At 41.6% G+C, this 23,485-nt stretch overlaps 1 protein-coding gene across 10 annotated transcripts in view; it reads right to left on the bottom strand.

Moving 5' to 3' along the window:
* Positions 1 to 23,485, bottom strand: part of BIRC6 (baculoviral IAP repeat containing 6) — a 188,197-nt gene that overhangs the window by 148,746 nt on the left and 15,966 nt on the right. For all 10 annotated transcript variants that reach the window (XM_084828379.1, XM_084828376.1, XM_084828377.1 and 7 more), the window contains exons 5-16: positions 23,289 to 23,400; positions 19,196 to 19,278; positions 17,986 to 18,208; positions 17,739 to 17,899; positions 14,659 to 14,717; positions 11,780 to 13,174; positions 5,971 to 6,120; positions 5,202 to 5,427; positions 4,546 to 4,706; positions 2,797 to 2,928; positions 2,292 to 2,423; positions 120 to 298 (exon numbers count right to left, since the gene is read on the bottom strand). In XM_084828379.1, the coding sequence (XP_084684505.1) occupies positions 120 to 298; positions 2,292 to 2,423; positions 2,797 to 2,928; positions 4,546 to 4,706; positions 5,202 to 5,427; positions 5,971 to 6,120; positions 11,780 to 13,174; positions 14,659 to 14,717; positions 17,739 to 17,899; positions 17,986 to 18,208; positions 19,196 to 19,278; positions 23,289 to 23,400 (3,013 nt within the window). The remainder of the gene's footprint in view (positions 1 to 119; positions 299 to 2,291; positions 2,424 to 2,796; positions 2,929 to 4,545; positions 4,707 to 5,201; positions 5,428 to 5,970; positions 6,121 to 11,779; positions 13,175 to 14,658; positions 14,718 to 17,738; positions 17,900 to 17,985; positions 18,209 to 19,195; positions 19,279 to 23,288; positions 23,401 to 23,485) is intronic.

Below are 23,485 nucleotides of genomic sequence, written 5' to 3'. Positions count from 1 at the left end.
AATTAAATCTATATTACAATTACGCAGACAACAGTTCAATTCAAGCAGAAGGGATTTCAGCAACTGATTGAATAGAAGCAGCATTTTGACCATGCTTTCTCTATACATTATTTAAATACCTTGCCTGCTGCAACTTTTGCTAAAAGTGAAGCAAGTGAATGACCCTTGCTATTCTGAGGTTTTAGAGATGGTATCCTTACAACAGGCCAGATTCCACCATTGCAGATCTCTTCTGTTCCTCTGTCATTCACTGCTTTCACATGAATTAAAAATGAACGGTATTTGCCTCCTGCCATTCCTGTAAGTAAATAGATATAAGCAAAAACTTTAAGACTTATTTCACATGTATGTTTCAAAGTAGGTAACAAATCAACACTTCATTCCTGCGATAAACCCTTTAAAAAGATATTTTAGCCTTGGACTCTAAGAGTCAACTGGAGAAACCAGGTTTTTCTGTGAATTTCTTAAAAATACTTCATGTTTTGCACTTTCATTAAAAAATGTTTATTATTTATTTACAATATTTATATACCACTCCATATCTAAAACAGATTTCAGAATGGTGAACATAAAAGGTAAAATAGTAAAAGGATAAAAAGATTAAAACATATTAAAATTATGATCTTTAAGAACACAATGCCAATAAAACCGTGGCTGGTCAGTTAAGGAATCCCTCCTGGAACAGCCAGAAACAAGACAGTGTTGGTGCCTGCCTGACCTCCAGAGGCAGGGAGTTCCAAAGAAAGGTGCCGCAACACTGAAGGCTCTTCTCCTTGTGGACTCCAATCGGGCCATAGGTCCACGTGGAGCCACCAGAAGCATGCCCTCTGATAACCTCAGTGGCCGAGCAGGTTGATAAGGACGAAGGAGCTCTCTCAGGTAGCCTGGTCCCAAGTTGTTTAGGGTTTTGTAGACTAGTGCTAGAACCTTAAACCTGGCCTGGTAGCAAACAGGCAGTCAGTGCAGTTCCCTCAGTGAAGGAGTTGCATGCTGAAAACATGAAGCTCCCAACAACCACTGAGCTGCTGCATTCTGCACTAGCTCCAGCTTCCGGAACAGCCTTAAGGGCAGCCCCACACAGAGCGCTTTGCAGTAATCCAGTCTTGAGGTTGCTAGTGCCTGTACCACTGCGGCCAAGCTATTCCTGTCCAGCGGAGGCCATAGCTGGCAAACCAGCCAAAGCTAGTAAAAGGCACTCTGAGCTTCTGTGGCCACTTGGACCTCCAGCGGCAGTGATGGATCTAAGAGTAATCCCAAACTACGGGCCTGATCTTTCAGAGGGAGTACAACACCATCCAGAACAGGCAATGAGCCTATTTCCCGGACCCAGGAACCACTCACCCACAGGGCTTCCATCTTGTCAGGATTCAGTTTCAGTTTACTGGCTCTCATCCAGCCCATTACTGAGTTCAGGCACTGATCAATGAGTTACACAGCCTCTCTTGATTCAGATGTCACAGGGAGATGGAGCTGCATGTCAACAGTGTACTAATGGCACTTGGCTCCAAGCCCCCTAATGATCGCTTCCAGCAGTTTCATATAGATATTAAATAACATTGGGGATATGATGATACACCGTAGAACACCATAGCTCAATTGCCAAGGGTCTGAGGGATGGTCACCCAGTGCTACTCTCTGAAATTGGCCCTGCAGATAGGACCGGAACCACTGTAGCACAATGCCTTCGATACTCATTCCATGGAGTTGATCCAGGAGGATACCATGGTCGATGGTATCAAAAGCCGATGACAGACTGAGCAGAATAAACAAGGCTGCACCCCCCCCCGCCCCTCTCTTGATAAACATCACCCATCAGGGCGACAAAGGCTGATTCAGTCCCATAATCAGGATGAAACCCAGATTGGAATGGGTCCAGATAATCAGTATCCTCCAAGAGTGCCTGCAGTTTTTCCGCCACTACCCTCCCAGAAACTTCTCTAAGAAAGGGGTATTTGCAACTGGGCAGTAGTTGTCTAATACCACTGGGTCCAAAGTGGGCTTCTTCAGGAGTGGTTGCACTACTGCCTCCTTAAGGACAGCAGGGACCACCCCTTCCCGAAGAGAAGCATTCACTACACCCTGGACCCACCCAGACATACCCCCTCGGCTAGATTTTATTAGCCAGGAGGGGCAAGGATCGAGGGGGCACGTGGTCGGTCACATTGCTGCAAGTACCTTGTCCATGTCATCAGGCCACAACAGTTGAAATTGATCCCACAAAATCAGGCAGATGGTAGCATTAGACACCTCAACTGGAACTGCACTAACATGTTCTAGCAAAAGAGATTTACCTTTAACAAGCTTTGGACTTGTTAGCGTCAACATTCCAGCATGCCCTGATAGATCAAGTCCAGTTGCCAACCATACAGGACCACACAGAATATCTTCTTTATGATCTTCTAAAAAGGGACATAGCCGAAGACCTGGAAAAGAACATTTCAAAAAGTAAAACTGCACTGGCCATTTAATAGCAAGCCACCTGTTCAAACGAATACACCATTTCTTCAAAATGGTCAATTACGTTAAATTATTAGCAAAGAACTTGCTTGTTTCAGATCTAATGGCAAACTATAATTTCTTCTTATGTGAAAGCGCCGCAGCAAGCTCATGCACAAGGAGAAAAGAAAGCTTCCACTTTTCAACTAACCACAGTTCCCCATTACATCCAAACTCATGGAACTATAATTTGTTCTACCCATAGTTAGTTAAACAAAGTTCAAACTTACAGATATCAACCACCAAAACCATAAGCGGCAAATACATTTTAAATGAGTACGGTACTTCAATGTAACTCACATTGTGGCTCCTCTACATCCATGTTTTGCATTTCTTCATTCAAATCATCCAGTCCTGGTTTTCCATTCCTTTCCATTTCAACATTATGAGCTGGTGACAGAGGAAAACTTATCTGTCTATCTACAGCAGCTTCTAGGAAATCAAACACATTGGGGGGAAAATAAGAACTACAATTTCTCTTCAAAACTCTTACATAGGTCCTTCTTGATTCTCACTTGAATCTGCTTTGGAATTTTTATTCCACAACATGTTTAGATGAGCTATAAAAATTCAAAAGGTGTATTTCTGAAACCTGCCTCTGACCTTGTAACACACTATAGAAAAGTATTCAGGATTAGGGAATATTTCGAATTCCTCGGCACAAGAATCAAATGTTTAAGAACCAGTATTAAACCTTTAGTTGCCTTGTCTGTGCACTGCGAAAAAAAAGGCAAATTCCTTCTATCCCAGCATTGCATTTTACATGCCAGTAAATACTCAGAAGGGGTGGTGCCCGCTATTGTTGCACCCTCCTCTCTCTTTCGCACACACATAGACAGACACGCGCACGCACGCACGCGCGCACACACACGCACACACACCAGCTCACACGGTGTTAAAGCCATCAGTGTATGTGTAGCTCATTGCCCTTTAGATCTCTTTAAAGGTTAAAAAGCAGACACATCCCTATGTAGGCTGCAGATGCAGATACTTTCCTGCTGCCCGGGGTCATTATGGTGACAGATGGGGTGTCTGGTCCCCTGGCAACAATTATTTGTGACAGGTTAAACCTGACAAGTGCTAATTGCTATGCCACTGTAGTTATTTGCACTGACTCCTAAATTCAGCTGAAGTCTTTTTAGTTTTACAATGTCCCTGTATATACAAAGGGCAGTAAGAAAAAAAAGTACAGGCTGTGAAGAGGTAATTTAAAGGTGTTTTTTTTTAATTCCATGGAATTTGACTGGATAATGAAATACAAATATTCAGAGCAGCAAAAACTATAACTCCACATTCCCCGCTCTCAAGACATGGCCAAAAGATGTATTCATACAACTGGAAATACTATACCCTCTTGCCACTGTGATGGCAACTGGTGCTTGCTGAGCTCCAGTTTACCACTAAGCTTTGTTCCACCATGATGTTTCCAAAAAGAATATAAACGGAATCAAGTCAACATTACTTTCTATTGCATGCCCAGAAGCAAAATACTTTCGTGATAGGCAGGAAAATATAAATTCAGTGTAAGCCATTACTTTGACAGTTTCAATCCATTCAATTTATTCATTGTATGTTTACATTTCAGCAGTCTTATCTTTAAATACTTAAGAGAGTAATCCTATGGGGATCGACGGTCACCTCCGAACCTGGGGGCGACTGCCTATCCACTGCAGGGTGGGAGGAGTGGTAAGGAGCGCATCTCCTCCATGCTCCTGCCACTCTGCCTTCGTGGCTAGACAGCCGATTTCAGCTGTCTAGCCGTGGGACCTTGGAGCGCAGGGTGGAGAGCCTGGACGACACATAGAAAGTGTTGTACCAGAACTTCCAACCTCCCCGCCCCGCCTCCAGGAACGCGTTTCCCCTGCTTGGTGCTGCTCTTCCAAGCGTGGAGCTGATCTGCACTGCCTATGAGGTGGCAAGGGAGGCGGTGCAGGTCAATTCTCCGAGAACTGACCAATCCTATGGCCGTCTAGCCGCTGACTAACAGCCATAGGACTGCGCCCTAAATGTTAATAATTTAAGCAAGATATTCACCCACTCTCAGCTTACCATTGACTTTCCCTAAGCCTGGAGCTTTATTTTTCAATAAAGTCACTTGAATCTGTGGAATGTTTGTGATGTTTGAATTCAAAACAAATTTGAAGTCTACGTGTCCAACCATACAGGCTTTTGGTAAAACCAGTTCAAAGACATGTTCATCCCAGCTGTTGCTACAAAAGAAGAAGGGGAAAAATCAGTCATTAAATGTGCACCCTTAAGAGAACTGGAACTTCTTATTTCTTTTGTACCTATCTCTGCTCTACAATAGCAAGAAAAGGTTGAGTTCTACACTTGTAACATATGGTTTCTGTTTACAAATCCTAGTATGAACCCCACTTCAAAGAGACTAAGTAAGAATTTAAGATATATTCCACTTCCAAATGTAAAAGGCTATCAATATTAAACTTCTTTTATACAGAGCTTTAATCTTGTGAGAAAACTCAGTATTTTAGCTTTACAATCAAGTGTGAGAAACAGCTTGACCATGTTGCTCAATTTGTTCATTCTGGAATCTATATATGTGGTGTGACTGGAATCCCATCTCACCATAAGGAGCTTTTCCTTATTGAATACCACCTTTGATCACAATGTCAGGTAGATTAAATCTTCAAACAAATGAGGGAATCCTTTGGTGCAAATATGAAGTTATACCATCAATTATTCACCTATCTGTTTGTAATTTCCAAGTCCGAGTATGCTGAGCTGCATCCCCATGATGCTGCTGGTGCAGGTGTTGTGGGTGCCGCCTTTGCTGCTGTTCTTGTTGTACCTCAACCCAGCATGGAGGAACCGTGGCAGAAAATCGTGGTGTCAAAGTTTCAAAGCGAGTAAGCTCAACTAATGATGTCAAAGTTTCAAGGGAAAATGGTTGGTCCACTAGAAGATCAACTCCTGTTTTTTTTAATTGGAAAGGAAGGGGAGACTCAATAGATAAACAATGAACCAATTAATAGTGAACACACAAATCTGTGACATGGTTGGCCTTTTAACACATAGTTGGTCTTTGGCATAGCTATACTAACACTTAAAAGTATTGATATGCATACTATGCTATAATTGGATGATTTTAGATTACTGAAAGCCTCCACCACAGCTTTCAGAAATAAAACTGAGTAACAATCTGCATCTGGAAAGAAGCCACCTTATTAAAATATCACTAATTTTTATAACTGTGTACACGCTGCCTTTAAAAAATCCTGACTTTTGAAAGCGCAGGTCTACAAAAGAAGAGTACACAAATGTAGTTTTAGTGCTATTCATAGTGGAAAGGCAGCATATAAATAAAATAAACATAGTTTATTTTTACTTCAATCATTTGGTGTCTATGTGCATGAAGCAACAGGGGCTTTATTTAGTTTAATGGTATATCATCTGCAAAATGTACTATGAAGGAATGCTCAAAATAAGACCATCTGCCCAATATTAGACAGTTACCTGTAATGCCTGGGCTGGAAGGATTAGATAAAGGCTTTGTGCCTTCTGTTAACTGCTCTGCGGCTTTCGAGAGAGACGCATCCACAAGTATATCAGCTTCATCAACATCATCACAAGTCCCTCCAATCTGGAGAAAATGAAGTTCTCCACCTAAAAATGGTTGGGAATTCAAGTTCAGAACATTCCAAGTTAAACATAAATATCTTTACCTCAAAATCTTGGGTAAGCTGCTCAAGTGGGTCATTGCTTCAATGAAACGGATTTTCTAGATCTATTTTAAATCTGATGTGAGGCCTGCTTTTGGAATAGATACTGCCTAGTTGCCCTGTGGGATGACCTTTGCCAAGACAAGGCCAGGAAAGTCTGATCCTGTTGATTCTCATGGTCCACACAGTGATCTCAATAGGCTGCTTGGGCTGGGGATTGGAGGTACTACAGCAGAAGGTGGTGCTGGGGGATTACTGTTCAATCCCTTGGTGGTCACACTTCAAGGTTCTATTCTTTCTCCCATGTTGTTTAAGATCTACATAAAACCACTGGGAAGTGTCATCCAAAGGGATTGGATAACTGAGGTGACATCAATATGCATGTGACACCCATCTAGAAGTAATCTTTAACACTCTAAATAGCTTGGGGCCAGGTTACCTGAGGGATCATCTCCTCCAGATATACCTGCTTGGGCCCTAAAATACTGGTCATTATTCCAAAATAAGTCTAATTGACATGAATTAAAAATTGCACCGGAGTAGTACTTGGGAACTAACTTGTTTTACTGGTTGTATGTAAGCCTGAGAGGAGACTTTTTGGCTGAAGAGTGGGACAAAAATACTTAAAATTAATAAACATTAATAAAAAAATTTACCATCACAATTGAATTCTTGATTCACTAGATTGCCGTATTAAATATCTAGATGGATTATGCTGTGGACAGTACAAAGGTTTCTATCTCTCAGATACGCAGCAGAATAGCATTAGCAATCTCTGTACACATTCAACATGTTACTGTAGCATAAATAATAAAGCAATTAAGAACAGGCTAAATGGAAGGTTAAGAACTTTCCAGGGAGCAGGGGACTTACGGAGTCCTTAATTTAAATGTATGCACACTTTCCAACTGGACTGATTTTTCTGGTATGCCACAGGACTGACTTAAGGCAAGCAGAAGATGCATTTGGTAAATCTCACTAATCAACTCTTTTATGGGTCAGAAATTCAGCCAAAATGGAGAACAAATCAACAGGCATCTTCTGCTTCCCTGTCAGTTCTGTAGCTTATCAAAAAACCTGGATACTTGGCAAGTATAAACGTATAGAACCAGAAAAAAACACTACAAAAACAGCAAAGCCATCAACCTTTCTGGGATACGAAGAAATTTGACATATAAGGCCAATATATACTATATTGGTATAGTTCACCAGGATGGTTTTTACTGTCCCAGTACAAACTAGCTCTTTTCACCCAGAAAAAATAATTAAGGCTACAATCCTATCTATGCACACTTATCTGGGAGTAAGGACTTACTTCTGAGTGAACATGCTCAGGATTGCACTGCACAATTACCTATTTTAATACAAATTCTATCAATGCATATCTCATTTCTATGGACTACTCTGTTGAGTTTTAGTAACTTACTCAAATTGTGAAAGCATAAAACAGAAAAATACACACTGACAGATTTAATGTTCTTGTTTATATAAATTTCTTATTTAAAGTATTAGAAAAACAAATTAAATTCAAAGAACTAGGCAATGTAGCATTATCTCTGCTCTCTCCTTCAAATTCTATTTGCAGACCTAACAGAAATAATTTCTGGTCTCTGTTCTTCCCAGTTCATTTTGCAAAATCCCTCCTCATATGGCCCACCCTCACATTTCTTTTGCTCTGTCTGCATCTAAAGGCTGCTTGACAAGTACTGGGAACTTGTTTAGGAACCTGGAATGTCAGATCAATGAATCAAGGTAAGCTGGAGGTGGTCAAACATGAGATGGCAAGATTGAACATCGACATCTTGGGAATCAGCGAACTAAAATGGACAGGCATGGGCGAATTTAATTCAGGTGACCATCATATCTACTATTGTGGGCAAGAATCCCTTAGAAGAAATGGAGTAGCACTCATAGTCAACAAAAGGGTGGGAAAAGCAGTACTGGGGTACAATCTTAAAAATGATAGAATGATCTCAGTACGAATCCAAGGCAAACCATTCAACATCACAGTAATTCAAGTCTATGTCCCAACCACTGAGGCCGAAGAAGCTGAGGTTGATCGGTTCGATGAAGACCTACAACACCTTCTAGAACTAACACCAAAAAAAGATGTCCTCTTCATCATAGGGGATTGGAATGCTAAAGTAGGAAGTCAAGAAATCACCGGGATAACAGGCAGGCATGGCCTTCGTGTACAAAATGAAGCAGGACAAAAGCTAATAGAGTTTTGCCAAGAGAACATGCTGATCATAGCAAACACTCTTTTCCAACAGCACAAGAGGCAACTCTACACATGGACGTCACCAGATGGTCAATATCGAAATCAGATTGATTATGTCCTTTGCAGCCAAAGATGGAGAAGCTCCATACAGTCAGTAAAAACAAGACCTGGAGCTGACTGTGGCTCAGATCATGAGCTGCTTCTTGCAAAATTTCGGCTGAAATTGAAGAACGTCAGGAAAACCACTAAACCGTTCAGGTATGACCTAAATCATATCCCTGATGAATATACAGTGGAGGTGAGGAATAGATTTCAGGGACTAGACCTGATAGACAGAGTGCCTGAGGAACTATGGACGGAGGTCCGTAACATTGTTCAGGAGGCAGCAACGAAATCCATCCCAAAGAAAAAGAAATGCAAGAAAGCAAAGTGGCTGTCTGATGCGGCTTTACAAGTAGCTGAGGAAAGAAGGGAAGCGAAAAGCAAGGGAGAAAGGGGAAGATATACCCAACTGAACGCAGAGTTCCAGAGAATAGCAAGGAGAGACAAGAAGGCCTTCTTAAATGAACAATGCAAAGAAATCGAGGAAAACAACAGAATGGGAAAGACTAGAGATCTCTTCAAGAAAATTGGAGATCTCAAGGGAACGTTTTGTGCAAAGACGGGCATGATAAAGGACAAAGAAGGCAGGGACCTAACAGAAGCAGATGAGATTAAGAAGAGGTGGCAAGAATACACAGAAGAACTATACAGGAAAGATCTGAATGTCCCTGATAGCCATGATAGTGCGGTCACTGAACTTGAGCCGGACATCCTAGAGAGTGAAGTCAAGTGGGCCTTAGGAAGCATTAGTAACAACAAAGCTAGCGGAGATGACAGTATTCCAGCCGAGCTATTTAAAATCCTAAAAGATGATGCTGTTAAAGTGCTGCATTCAATATGCCAACAAATCTGGAACACTCAACAGTGGCCACAAGACTGGAAAAGGTCAGTTTACATTCCAATTCCAAAGAAGGGCAACGCCAAAGCGTGTTCAAACTACCGCACCATTGCACTCATTTCACATGCCAGCAAGGTGATGCTCAAAATCCTACAAGCTAGGCTTCAGCAGTATGCGAACCGAGAACTACCGGAAGTACAAGCTGGGTTTCGAAGAGGCAGAGGAACTAGAGATCAAATCGCCAACATTCGCTGCATCATGGAGAAAGCAAGAGAATTCCAGAAAAATGTCTATTTCTGCTTCATTGACTACGCTAAAGCCTTCGATTGTGTGGATCACAACAAACTGTGGCAAATTCTGAAAGTGATGGGAGTACCAGACCACCTTACCTGTCTCCTGAGAAACCTGTACGAGGGTCAAGAAGCAACAGTAAGAACCAGACATGGAACAACCGATTGGTTCAAAATTGGGAAAGGAGTACGACAAGGCTGCATATTGTCACCCTGCTTATTTAACTTATATGCAGAGTACATCATGAGAAATGCCAGGTTGGATGAATCAGAGGTCGGAATTATGATTGCTGGGAGAATTATCAACAACCTCCGATATGCAGACGATACCACCCTAATGGCAGAAAGTGAAGAGGATCTAAAGAGCCTCTTGTTGAGGGTGAAAGAGGAGAGTGCAAAAGCTGGTTTGAAACTCAACATTAAAAAAACGAAGATCATGGCATCTGGCCCCATCACTTCCTGGCATATAGAAGGGGAAGAAATGGAAGCAGTGACAGATTTTACTTTCTTGGGCTCCAAGATCACCGCAGACGGTGGCTGTAGCCATGAAATTAAAAGACGCTTGCTCCTTGGGAGGAAAGCTATGGCCAGCCTAGACAGCATAGTAAGAAGCAGAGACATCACCTTGCCGACAAAGGTCCGTCTAATCAAAGCTATGGTTTTCCCAGTAGTAATGTATGGCTGTGAGAGCTGGACTATAAGGAAGGCTGAGCGCCGAAGAATTGATGCTTTCGAACTGTGGTGCTGGAGAAGACTCTTACGAGTCCCCTGGACTGCAAGGAGGTCAAATCAGTCCATCCTAAAGGAAATCAACCCTGAGTGCTCATTGGAAGGACAGATAATGAAGCTGAAGCTCCAATATTTTGGCCACCTAATGCGAAGAGAAAACTCTCTGGAAAAGACCCTGATGCTGGGAAAGACTGAAGGCAAAAGGAGAAGGGGACGGCAGAGGATGAGATGGCTAGATAGCATCATGGATGCAATGAATATGAACTTGAGCACGCTCCGGGAGAGAGCGCAGGACAGGAAGGCCTGGCGTGCTATGGTCCATGGGGTCACGAAGAGTCGGACACGATTGAACGACTGAACAACAACAACAACAACAAGGGCACCCACATTTCAGATACATGCTGATTTTGTATTTGGGTATAAGCAACCAAATACAAACATTGTCTAAGAACAGTTATTTTCCTTAGTATATTAATACTTCGTTTAGTTAGTCATTCCCATTTTCCCAGTGAATACAAGGAAAAAAACAGTTTTTAAATCCCTGGTAATTATCAAAGCCCTGTTCAATTTTTTACTGGTAAATTGCTATCCCAGTACAGTACACCTATTTAGAAAGCAAGACATTTCATTCTGAATAACCTCATTCTGAACTCTTACTCATCCAAGAATAACTAATCCCATTCTTTCTCAAGAGAGAACAATCAAACATGAATATGAGCAGGGTAACAAAAGATCTAATTGAATAAAGGCAGAAAACAGAAAGATACGGACAGGTAGTTCCACAGGAGCACTTGGGACTTTTATCTACACCTTCCCACTATCCTGAGAAGATGTACAACATGGTACACCAAAACTCACTTTGAAATTCAGGGAAGTTTCAGAAGCATGTCACAATGCGGGACTACCAAGATCTTAGTACATGCACCTAACAAAGCCCTTTTAACCGCAACCACACTCTCTTTAGTACACTACAGAAGTAAAAAGAAATAGCAAAATGTCCATGTCCTAACTCATATAATTCTTTAACAATAAAAGGTAACAGTTCAGTACAGTGATCATACCAAACCATAATGAAGAAAAGCTAACTATAGTGTGGCATGATGTCTGAATGCACAAACCATAGTTGTAGCACTTGGTCCACTTTGGGGCTCCAAACTGTCTGCTGAACAGATCAAAAATGAAAGCAAACAAGCAGCTATTAACCATGATTTGCCAGTACATTTAAGAGTTCAAAGCACAGTTTAGATCCCAAACTCTGGTTAGGGGAAACCAGTTTGTTGTAATGTCAGAACTGAGCCACAGTCTTTTAAAAGCATGATTAATAGATGTATTTTAGATTATTAATAAAGAATATATTACAAGAACAGTATGTGCTGCATTCTAGCTTTAGAAATTTGATTACAGAATGGAATAAAGATCTTACCTTTGGTGCATGCACAGAGTCTATCAGTGCCCGAGCAGTATATTACAGAGACAAATTTATCTGGTTCCTCAGTACCCTCCTTTTTAGGTGGCTCCACTTTGGCCAGAATTTCAAAGTTTGAAAGATCTAATATTTTTACATATCCTCCCTGAGTGGTTATTACCAGGTGCCCAAGAGCAGAGATTTCTGATCTTTTCTCTCTCTCGCTGCCGTTCTTAGAAGTTATTTGTATTTCCTCTGTAGGCTCCTCACAGTCATCTTCTCGATTATCTAATATGTCTGGTGGGAGCAAAATCAATGAGGTAATGGTATCCTGGGGGTCCTTGATATGCTGAATTTTTATGGGTTCCTCTTCTAAAGTCACAATCCTCGTGGCATAGTTCATTTTGTAAAGTACTAGGTAACCACCACTAGCAGTCCGCTGTTCCGGTTGAATTATTAAAGGCATCTGCACGTCTGCTGGTGACTCGTGCTGGATCATACTGATATTTGCACCATTCACTACAGTAAGGTTGGATTCTATTTCCCCCTTCCTTCTGTTACATAGTGCCGAGTTTAATTTATTTAAATTATTCAAGGCCTCTACTTGATTTATTGCACTCAGGGATTCAACAGGGCATGCCCGCAGTCCTATTAATAAATGAACTCCATCTGCACAAGGAGTGATTGAATCTACACAAAAGTTCTCCTCCTCTGCAAACTTTGGCAGTCGCAGGCACTGAACCAAAGTCCCAGGCTTGGGAACCATAGAGTTCCACTTGTCAGAGTCTGGAGAAGTTAGGCTAGCTGTTGCATCTGCAAACTGCTGAATGTATGTCACAGGTGGATCCTGCAACAGCAGTTGCTCCTGACTATCCAGCTCCATCTCTATGATCTGTGGAACTGTAAAACCATCATCATGTAAACTTTTACTCATGATATTGTTCATTTGTGAAAAGATTTTTCCTGTTTTTTCATCAGATTCCTTAATGCTGTAAAGCAGCAATATAGGTGAAGTTCTCCTTACCAGAGGAGAATTTAGTTCTGAATTAGTACAGGATTCATTGTCAGTTGATCCCTGGTCTGATACACTACCACCTTGAGTCCTGCTTAAATCATCCAGTGACCTCTGAGAATTACTACTAACAGGAGAGGTAGCAGGCGATTTGTATGTTAATAAACCTCCAGCTAATAAACAAGGAAAGGGAATGTTGTGATGTTCCAGATGCTTTTCCTTCATCTTTTCACTCTTAGAGTTAGTTAGGCAAGGATTTGCCCCAAGTTCTTCTAAGTCTTTCACTGTATCTTCAAGTACGTTTGCAACTATTTCCCACTGAAGTTTCTCAGGCTGCTGAAGAATGCTGAGGGCTGTTATATCAAGGCTCACTTCCATGGTTTCCTTTTGGGATGTATGTCCTTTAGGATAAAGCAAATTGCGTTAGATAAACAAATATCACCAATGGTTGAGAGATTGAGAATCCTATAATAAAGGCTAGTGCTAATTTAGCAGCCTCAATAAATAAGGCAGCATCCTAAGGAATTAAGCCCAAATATAACTGTTTCACACATTACTTAACAGAAGATCCAGGTCTGCTACGAAGTGTACACTCAACAGATAGACACACCCGAAGTCTAGCTGCCTGGCAAGTGTATGTTGGTCACATTCACATATATTTTATGTGTATGCTTAATTCATCTTGGAATATACCTTAAAACCATAATGTGTGAGGATATACTCCACAATATGATAAATTATCTGATAGCATCCTCAGAGTAGTATTCAAAAAAATTAGATTTCCTCCCATCCAATACATACACCTCCCATCCTCTCCCCAAATCCTGTGCAGAGTCTAAGTTAAAACAGACCATTTGCAACACTAGTGCAAGGGTATACTCGATTCAATTGCTTCAGTGCTGTGAACTCCCAGTCCCAAGCAGTAACACCTATCAGTGCTGTTGCTTCATGCAAGGGCAATGCACAAAGATCTCTTGGGGGGGATAATGAAGGGGCTGCTAATTACTGGCCCCCAGAACCCCATCTAAGAAGTACAGAGGTAGGCAATAAAAGTAATCACTGGATAGAATTATAAAAAGTCCTACAACTCCCAACATCTCCTGTCCTGCCATGCTGGCCGCTCTTACAAAAAAACAGCAGGGGTCAAAATATCCCCTTCTCCCCATCACAAAAGCAGGACCAGGGGTTGCAAATTCACATTGCAACCAGAGAACAGCATGCAAAAACTAGTCCTCAGCCAGTCAGCGCTGACAGAAGAATCTTTTCGGCAACCTTGGGGACCACCCCTTCACTGCTGAAAGGATCATGGTAGGAAAGGGATAAATTGGGATCAAAGGACACACTTTGCGCTGGTTTGCACATGACAGCTCACCATGGGTTAATTTACTCATGGGGGCTGTCATGTCATGCCAGGTGGCAGCAGCCACCATTTTTGCATGGCACCCACGGGCACCCGGCTTGCTATGGGTTGTCGTATCGTGTGAACCCAGGCCGTGGGGGTTGTTTAAGGGTTAGACGACTTTCAAATAACCCTAAAATAAGCCATGGGTTTTTTGAAGGTTGTCTAACCCTCAAACAACCCCTGCCACGTGGGTTTGCACAACACAAGAACCTATGGGAAGCCAGGTGCCCATGGGTGCCTGGCACAATACAATAGTCCACGTGGGTAAATTAACTCATGGTGGGCTGTTATTTTGTGCAAACAACATTATCAGAGCCCCAATTCCCCCCACCCTGTTTTTCCAGCAAAACTTTCATACATCAGAATTTGTTATATGCAAATCAAAACAATTTAAAGACAAGCTGTTCATTGCCTGATGTATCCTTAAATCATAGTCAGGGATTTTATATCCCACATTGTACACAAAAAATACTATGTGCCTACCAGTCACTGATTCTGATCTGGAATGCTCTTCACTGTCTGAATCGTCCAGTAAATCGTCACTAGAGACAAGACAAATATTAGAGATGGTGAAGCCAAGGGAGCAATATAATGTAAATCAATAATGCACTTAGGACTAAACTTTTTAAACGCTTGAGATCTTAAGATACGTTGTTAGTAAGCAAACCACAAAAAAGTCAAAGTGTTTAGTGTGTACTCAGATCTGGGATTCCCTCATATTTTGAATCCATTCACTGGCTCAATTCAGATAATCCCCTAAGCCAGGAAAAGGCAGCCCATTTTCCCATAGAGGGCTATATTCCCTTGGAGGCAATTTGTCAGGGCACACAAGCCGGTGGTGAGCCACCCCATACACTCACTCTCACACTCTCTAGATTACCACCCTACGCTACTTCTCTCTTAAGAATCTCGAGAGAAACAGTGCAGGGTGATGATGATCATAAGAGAAAAACAGCGGGGGTGGTGATGTTCCTAAAATCATCACCAACACACACACAGATCTGCCCTCCCCCCGCCCACACAGGGAAGGTTTGGGCAGAGCCTGCCAGAGGTGCTGAAGGCTACATGAGGCCGCATGTAGACCACAGGTTGCCCGCTCCTGCTTTAACAATGGTTTGGAGGATCAGAAATGACCCACAGGGTTGCACACTTCCCTCATTACATGTGACTTCAACTTCCATTTGTAGTTTAGCATTAACAAAGTTTGCCACAGTGCCTGAATCAACAAACGATGGTTAGTGCTTGCCCCCCAAATGAGAGTTGGACACTCACTTCAAGCTGTGGTTTCCAACTCTGATTTGAAGGGAAAGCACTAACCATACTTTGCTAGTTCAGGCACCATGGCAAAATATGGTTAGCATGAAATTGAAATGTTAAAGTGAAGCCAGAGTGGAGGAAGAGAGTACAAAAGTATGTGCATGTATAGGAAGGGGAGTGCACACAGCTTATTTTTGACCTTCCAAACGGTAGTTGGAAGAATTGTCTAAATTGGCCCACAACACCCACATTTAGATAATTAACCCAGGCATGATAATCCATAGTTTATGAAGTGCCATGGACGCTCATTTCTCTCTTGCCCCTCTTCCTGCTGTGCACCGGCTTCAGTGCAAAGCTCCTGGCTTGCATTAAGTCAAAGTCCCCAGTTATCTCTGAACTTGGGCTTAACGCAAGCCAGGATCTTCTCAAAGATGATGTGCAATGGAGGAAGGGAGGAAAGTCTGTATAGAATTTTGCTAATTAAAAATGCTATATAAAATTGCTTAATAGTTCATATAAATTCAGGAAGAACAAAAACATTATTGAAACATCTAAAGCTAATGTTCTCAAACTTTATACAAGAACTTGCTCAACAATAACCATTTACAAGCTTCTTTCAAAAATAGACTTCATATTTACTCTTGGCATATGAAGAGCTATAACGTATACTATCTATTCTCTTTTTAAATAATTTTACAGACATTCATGCGCTATACCTGCACGAACAGTTATGGTTGCACTGATCACATACAAAGTTTAACACCTAATATCCCTAAAAATTGATGGCAAGATTAGCATTTTTGTTTGTTTGTTAAAAAAAAATATTTCCAGGATGATCTGCAACAAACTTCTGCAAAGCAAAATCTTCAAATGTTGAAAATATTTTCCCCATCACTAGAACAAGATGTCATTTTTTTTCCACTGAAGATAGTAAGACAATTTGAGAGCTAGTATGAATTGAGAGTTAGTATGTCATTGATTTTGGGATAGAGAAAGAGGCTGAGACAAGACAATCTTCAAGGAAGGATTTAGCTATAGGGGGGAGTAGACTCCACACAGGGTTCTTTGGAAATCCAAAGAGCATGTTGAGAGTGAGCATGTGGGGGCTGGGGGGATGAAGGACAAACAGTTATGGGAAAGCTGGACACAATGACTGGGTTCGGATGATCTGCTGGGGAAACAATGTGGTATGGGTTATTTCCTCTGCCACTGCACATGTCAGTCACCTGACCACAATCTCCCTAATTAATTAACCTGCGCCAGATTGCTGTGTCGTCTGAACCCAGCATGCAGTGCAGTGGGGCTGGCTTCTTACCAACCCTACAACCCATGGTTTGCAGTAGGGGTTGTGTGGTGGATGAGAAGTCACCCTGCCCCACGCTGGGTTTTTTATTCATTCATTCATTCCATTCCATTCCATTTCTATACCGCCCAATAGCCGAAGCTCTCTAGGTGGTTCACAAAAATTAAACCCAAAAAGCACACAGTAAAACAATATAAAATATAAAAATATTAAAACCACAATATAACAACCAGAGTAAAACAAGAGTAAAACCTAGCAGAAATGCAGAGATTTAAAATACAGATTTAAAACAGCAAAGCTAAAAGTCTAGAAAGCTAAAATGCTAAAATGCCTGGGAAAATAAGAGGGTCTTCACCTGGCACTGGAAAGAATACAATGTAGGTGTCAGGCGAACCTCACTAGGGAGCTCCTTCCACAGCTGGGGTGCCACAGCAGAAAAGGCCCTCCTCCTAGTAGCTACCCTATATTGTCCTAGGGTTTGGATAACATAGCAACCTGTGGTGTGGGTAATTAGGGAAATGCTGGTCACGTGACCAGCATGCACGGGGGTGGGGGAAACAACCCATACTGCATCGTTCCCCCACTGATCATCTGAATGCAGCCACTGTGGTGAGTGAATAAACAGAGATATGTCACAAGAAACTGGAGGGAGGGAGGGAGAGGAGAAAAGGAGCTTGCTTGCTTCTACCCCCCTTTCTGGAGCAGCTCCCTAAGCATACAGGGCCACATTCATAAGGGATCAAATATGGATTACTATAGAAACCTTTTTCTTTCTCTCTACATTGCATCTTTCTTTGTTCTTCACAAAATGACACTACAATTCAAAATAAAAGTTCCCCTGTCCCTAGAAAGGACCTAAAATCATATTCGTAGCTAACATCTCACTATTCTACGACCAATGCTCACCTTCAAGCAAATCAGTACAGCAATATTAAAACAAAATATGAATCATTAAGCATTTCCTATATGAATACTCAGTGCTGAGAATACTTTATTAGTGTACCTGTCTCCTTCTAATTTTGGTATATCTGAACAGCTAGACGAATCTTCTATCCATGCTATTGTTGGCCTCCTTGAGTCAACCCCTGAGCTCTGCTCACCAGACAAGACAAGCTGCTGTACAATTACTGGATCATAAGCGTTGATCTCGAACTTTAAGTGAACCTAAGCAAATTCAAAAACATTAATGAATTTAGACAGAAATTCACATCTAGCAAAGTTAGCAATGCAACTCTTAACGGACAAAATACCTTCATAAGTTTTGAAACATCCCATATACAGATCTTTCCTCGTTTTGTTGCAGCAGCTAAAAAGTGAGGGCAACTTCCAGACCCAAAGCAGACTATTCTGTCTGTGCCATCTGTACAGGGAAACTGTGCTGGACTTGTTGCGAGAGTGACCGAGAGCGGCACATTCTGTGTGTGTTCACCTTTCACAAATGGGCAGTTTGGGGAATGTCTTTCATGTTCAGACCTTCATGGATTAGAAAGGTAAGTGTTAAAATGCAACAGCATTAATTCCTCTCATTAGCTATTCATTGTGTGCACCTCATTGCACACAAGCTAGGGTGCTTGGCTCAATAGCATACAAAACAAAAAGTACTGCCCCCAAGTGTTTAAAAAAATTAAGGGTTGGATACAGAGCTCCTTTGAATGGAACTCCGCACAGACACTTCTGCCAGAGGAAGACAGGAGGTGATTTTTGCCTATTCCTCCTTCCACCCACATCCCCCTGTACCTCCAGAAAGTCTGGGGCATTGGGGGACTACTTTGTACAGTGTAGGAGGTGGCACAGAGGACTACAGGTGGAATCAGTGAAAATCACCTCCTGCTTTCTTCCTCCAGCAAGAGCCTCCACTAGATCTCAGACTCTTCCTGAAGTCTGGATCCAACCCAATAATTGGAAACACTGTCTGAAGAATATTATTTTGTTGAAATTATGACTTGCACTACAGGAATTACTGAAGAATGAGTGCTGGTGAATGAAACATAACTTTTTTATTTGAACAATGTGTGTACGCATAAATAATTTTACTTGAAAATATAAAACCATCATCAGAATTCACTTGAGACATATTAACACTAAGATTATTCAACTCAATCTTAAAATCATTTTTTAGAAAACAAAGCACATTCATTTTCTGATTTTCATTGATGCATGGACAGTGGCTGCCTAATCATATCAGCATACTATATCCTGAACATGGAAACATTTTCAGGAAATATTTAGAAGTGTCCTTATTTGGAGCCACATTTTGATAGACAGGCATTTGTTTTAGTTTAGTAAGAAGTTCTTTGAGCTTTTTTCCTGCTTTAAGTATTGTTACCTGCCTTGAATCCAAGATGGGTGGCCTAAAGTTCTTAATTATAATTACAGGTAGGCCAAACATAATTTCTTATCTACAACACTGTATTTAGAACAGAAAGTAATGCAGGTATGTTTCAAATATTATATTCTCACCAAGGTTCATCTGTTGGCTCCCAGCACACCAAACACACACTACATGTAAAACACATGGCTCTGTCATCTCCTGATGAGGCAGGCTGGGGGTGGGCAGAAGAAAAAGAGGGAAAAAACCAAGTTGTAAGAACCTGTCAAGTCAATACTGTAACTGTTTAGTATAGTAAGGTTGTTGTCCTATATACCTGGGGTAGGGAACCTGCAGCCCTCAGCCTAATTTCATGTGTGGTACCATAGAAAGAGAGATGGGGATGGGGTGGCATAGAGAAAGGGAGAGCTATGCAGTGCTGCAAACTCTGCCCACATTTGGTTCTGCTTCTGATGACCAATAGATGCAACCCTGATTCACTTTTCCCATGGATGAACAGCCTTTCACTGGAAAAACTATTCCTCATCCCTAGATACACTCACTGGGAGTAGCCATATTGAAGAAAATTGGACTTACTTCCAAGTAAATATGCATGATTGCTCTGTAACCCATTGACCAGGATTCAAAGAATGGTAAAACCTGCTCTATGTGACCAAGAATGCAGCATGACAAACCACATTTTGGAGATAAAAGTTCAAAAGCAGTTTGGGATATTGCACATGGGCCTGCTGCTTCAAGAGAACAAGGCAAAACAAAAATGTCCCTATGTGCAAACCCTTGAAGACACAAACTTTTGAAATTCACAACTATATCTTCTGGTAGAAAATATCTTGCCTATGATGAAAACACTATTCCAAAATTTCTAGCACAGGGGTTTTCTGAATTTCCATCTTCAGAGTAACCTTCCACACCAACTTTTCTCCAGAAGAACACCTGTACATCTGCCGCGTAACTTATAAACATTGGAGAAAATTTGGGAAGGTCCTAGTGAACAAAAAGTGCGTATTGGAATATATAAGCAACACTATTCTACACCTGTATGTTGCAAGAAAACATTGGTGGTGGTGGCCAGCTGTCTTCCTGGAAGGCTAGTCTACCAATACTGTTCTGTTCTTTGAGAAACAACCTATAGGGTTCCCTGGAACACAGTTTGAAAACCACTGCTGTAGCTCAAGAGGTATTGGCCTCTCTCATTCAAAAGCAGTAATTAAAGCTTTAAAAATAGCATATTACTCTACGCCAAAGCCAAATAAAACATTTCAGGATTAGCCACTTCAAAGCAAAGGCTGCATTCACAAACTGACCAATCTCTTCTTGCAGACCTAAAACTGCGAGTAATTAGAGAATAATAAAATCTCATCCATGATCTCCATATTTTACACGTATTGCTAAATAATCTCATAAACACCACTAGAGTGCAACTATTCCACAATGTTTATCCCTTTTCATAAAGCAGTTTGATGCTATTATCTGCCAGAAATATCTGCAGAAATAAAAAAATATATAGAAGGTTGCACAGATCTATGAATCTAAATCATTGGTTTATAGACAAGAGTTATGGCCACATATGTATGGAACAATAAGCCAAGATTCGGGATAATCCTGGCCTATCATGAACAAGCTGTGTGTTGGTGCATACAGCCCTTCACTCCCATTTGGCTTCTCCCATTATTGTGACCAGCTAAACAAACTAAGAACTGTTTGTTTAGCATGTTTTCTGAACATGGAATCCCAAACAACACAAGATTTGTAAGCCAAGAACAAACCCTAGTTTCCAATGCTGGCTTATAAAGGGAGTGATAAATCAGGATTCCCAGTTCACACAATCTGCTAAGAAAACCATTGTTTAATCTGTCACACTAATGGGAGGGTCCAAGTAGGAGTAAACAGGCTGCATGCACTAGCTGTAGCTCATCCACAATAATGAGTTGCGTTCCATGCAAATGCGGCCATTATGGAACAATTTCCACATCTTCCTATTTTGTGAGGTATGCTCGCTTCAGCAACACATATACTAAAACTGGAATGAATGATTTTGTGAGGTGTATCATGAAGACAGCCAAACACAGTCAGAAATACATTTTACAGGCCCAGCTAAAACAATAAGCTAAACCCTGGTTTAGATCACAAATGTGCCACAGTGACTGGGTTCGGATGACACAATAACCCATTATCAGTTAAATAAGCCACAATGGTTTATTCAACCCATCGTTGGTTATCGTATCATCTGTCAGGAACATTTTAATCCACGATGGCTTATTTACCCAAAATAACCCACTCTAATAACCCCTACTGCAGACCATGGCTTATTTAACCCACGGACGGTTATCATGTCATCTGGCGGGCACCATGGGTTAATTTGGTCACCTATAGAGTTGTGCTGCACGAGCAGTTCCAATCGCTGCCATTCTGCTCCTGCGGGCATTCTCTGTGTTAAGGAAACAGTCTACATGGGCTATTTCAGTAGTGTCTATGGGGGGAAATGCACAACTGGGAACACCTTAGGTTTGCAGGATCAGGACTAAACTTCACACACAGCCTCTCCTAGTCAGGATGCACACAATGCACCTTTAGAACCCTGCATGATTACTCACAAAGGTGCAAAAATCCCAGGTGCACCAAAAAGGGGGGTAGTGGCTATAAAACCTTGGAGGTTTGCAAGATCAGGACCAAATTTCATACATAGTCGTAGCACACTTTCGCTCATTTACTTACGTGCTATAGCCCCTTTTTGCTATAGCACTATAATGCTTTAGTGAAAGAGTGCTACAGCTGTGTATGAAGTTTGGTCCTGATCCTGCAGACCTCCAAGGTTTTATAGGCACCACCCACTTTTTGGTGCACTTGGGATTTTTGCTCCTTTGTGAGTTTTGACAGTGCATTGTGCCTCCCAAGTGGGGGAGGCTGTGTATGAAATTTTATCCCAACCCTACGAATCCCCAAGGCTTTATAGCTGCCATGTACTTTTTGATGCACTCGGGATTTTCGCTCCTTGGTGAGTAGTCACACGGGTTTTGATGGTGGATCAGGCGCCTCCTCATGAATGGAAGCGGAGTATGAGGTTTGGTCCCAATTCTGCAAACCTCCAGCACTTTACAGCCACTATCCCCTTGTTGGGGTGATGCTGGAATGTTGTCAATGTGTAAAACAGCACCACTGCACGGGCAGGGGATGACTCAGTTTACAAACAGTAGCTTAATAAACTACTCGTGGTAGCTTATTAGCCCATTCATGTGGCAGGGCATTGTGGATTATTTAAAAAATAAGCTACCATGAGTAGCTTATTAAGCCCTCATGGCCTAAAGTAATGTCCAAATGCGGCCAATAAGTCTCAGACTCATGTACTCTCCCCTCCCCAGCTGCCCATGAGGAAGTGGCACTTTACTAAATCAGTTTTCCATTACATACCAGCTGGATGAACTGCGACCTATTCTAACTCCATCTAGTTAAAACAAACTGTGGGTGGATATCCTTGTTAACTAGAGTTGGAATATAGTGCAGTTCCTTGAGTTCATAACTAATGGGAAACTGGAGTATAGTCAAAAGTGGAAACTTTCACTCTCCTCTGCAAAACAAGGAGAGGGGGCGCGCACGAGCACAAGGCTCGCTGTGGCTCATTCACTTTCAGATGGTGGTCTGAACTGGGTCACACTGCTGTAATGAAATTTCAAAAAGAAACTGCTTCAAAAATGTGACAAAATATAAAACCAACTCCAAGGGGGTGCCTTCACTAGAAACCTAATCACAAAGAAATGCACAGGGACCAAGTGGTGTAATAATACCTGTGCGGCTAGCTTTTATATAGAAAAGGATGAATAGCCACTTGTCTGAACTTCTGTGGCAAGTAAGAATTGCCTCCAGATGACTGATGCAGGAATGTTTTACAAAACTAGTTTCTTCTTCTTTTTTAAGCTCACAGGTGACTAACAGGCAGTGAAAAATGTTCAGTGGCCTAAATCTATAAGGCTCTTATTTAGCATGCTTATTTGAAATGAGCATGCTGTCCATGCCAGAGGGCCTGAGCATGCCCAGCATCTAGGCAATACACAAATGTGTAAACTATGGCAGGTAAGAGAGAATCACACTTTTATGGAGAAGATCAACAGAAAGAAAGAAAATTGTTTATTTTCCACCAACACCATTTCTGATCATTCTGCTCCAAGAATATATTAACGTGAAATACACTGCTAAGGATCACTTTATAAAAGCTACTGATAATTTTACCTGATGGTAGAACCCAGCTTGAGCCATGGGATCTGGTTGTGCCCACCTATAACCTACATGAGGCCATGAGGTGAAAGTTTCCCGTCTGTTAGCCTCACTGTACATTAAAGATCTTCAAAGAAGAGAAAGGAATGTGCAAGTTTAGAAGAGTTCAGAGGCTCCCTAATTTTTGCAAACCCTTATTTTCCCTCCCACAC

The sequence above is a fragment of the Heloderma suspectum genome, chromosome 1 (assembly GCF_057233095.1).
Source record: "Heloderma suspectum isolate Gila_16-S chromosome 1, 16-S_ref, whole genome shotgun sequence".
Classification (NCBI taxonomy): domain Eukaryota; kingdom Metazoa; phylum Chordata; class Lepidosauria; order Squamata; family Helodermatidae; genus Heloderma; species Heloderma suspectum.
Note: the sequence above shows the minus strand (reverse complement) of the source record. Positions and strands in the feature narration are given on the sequence as shown.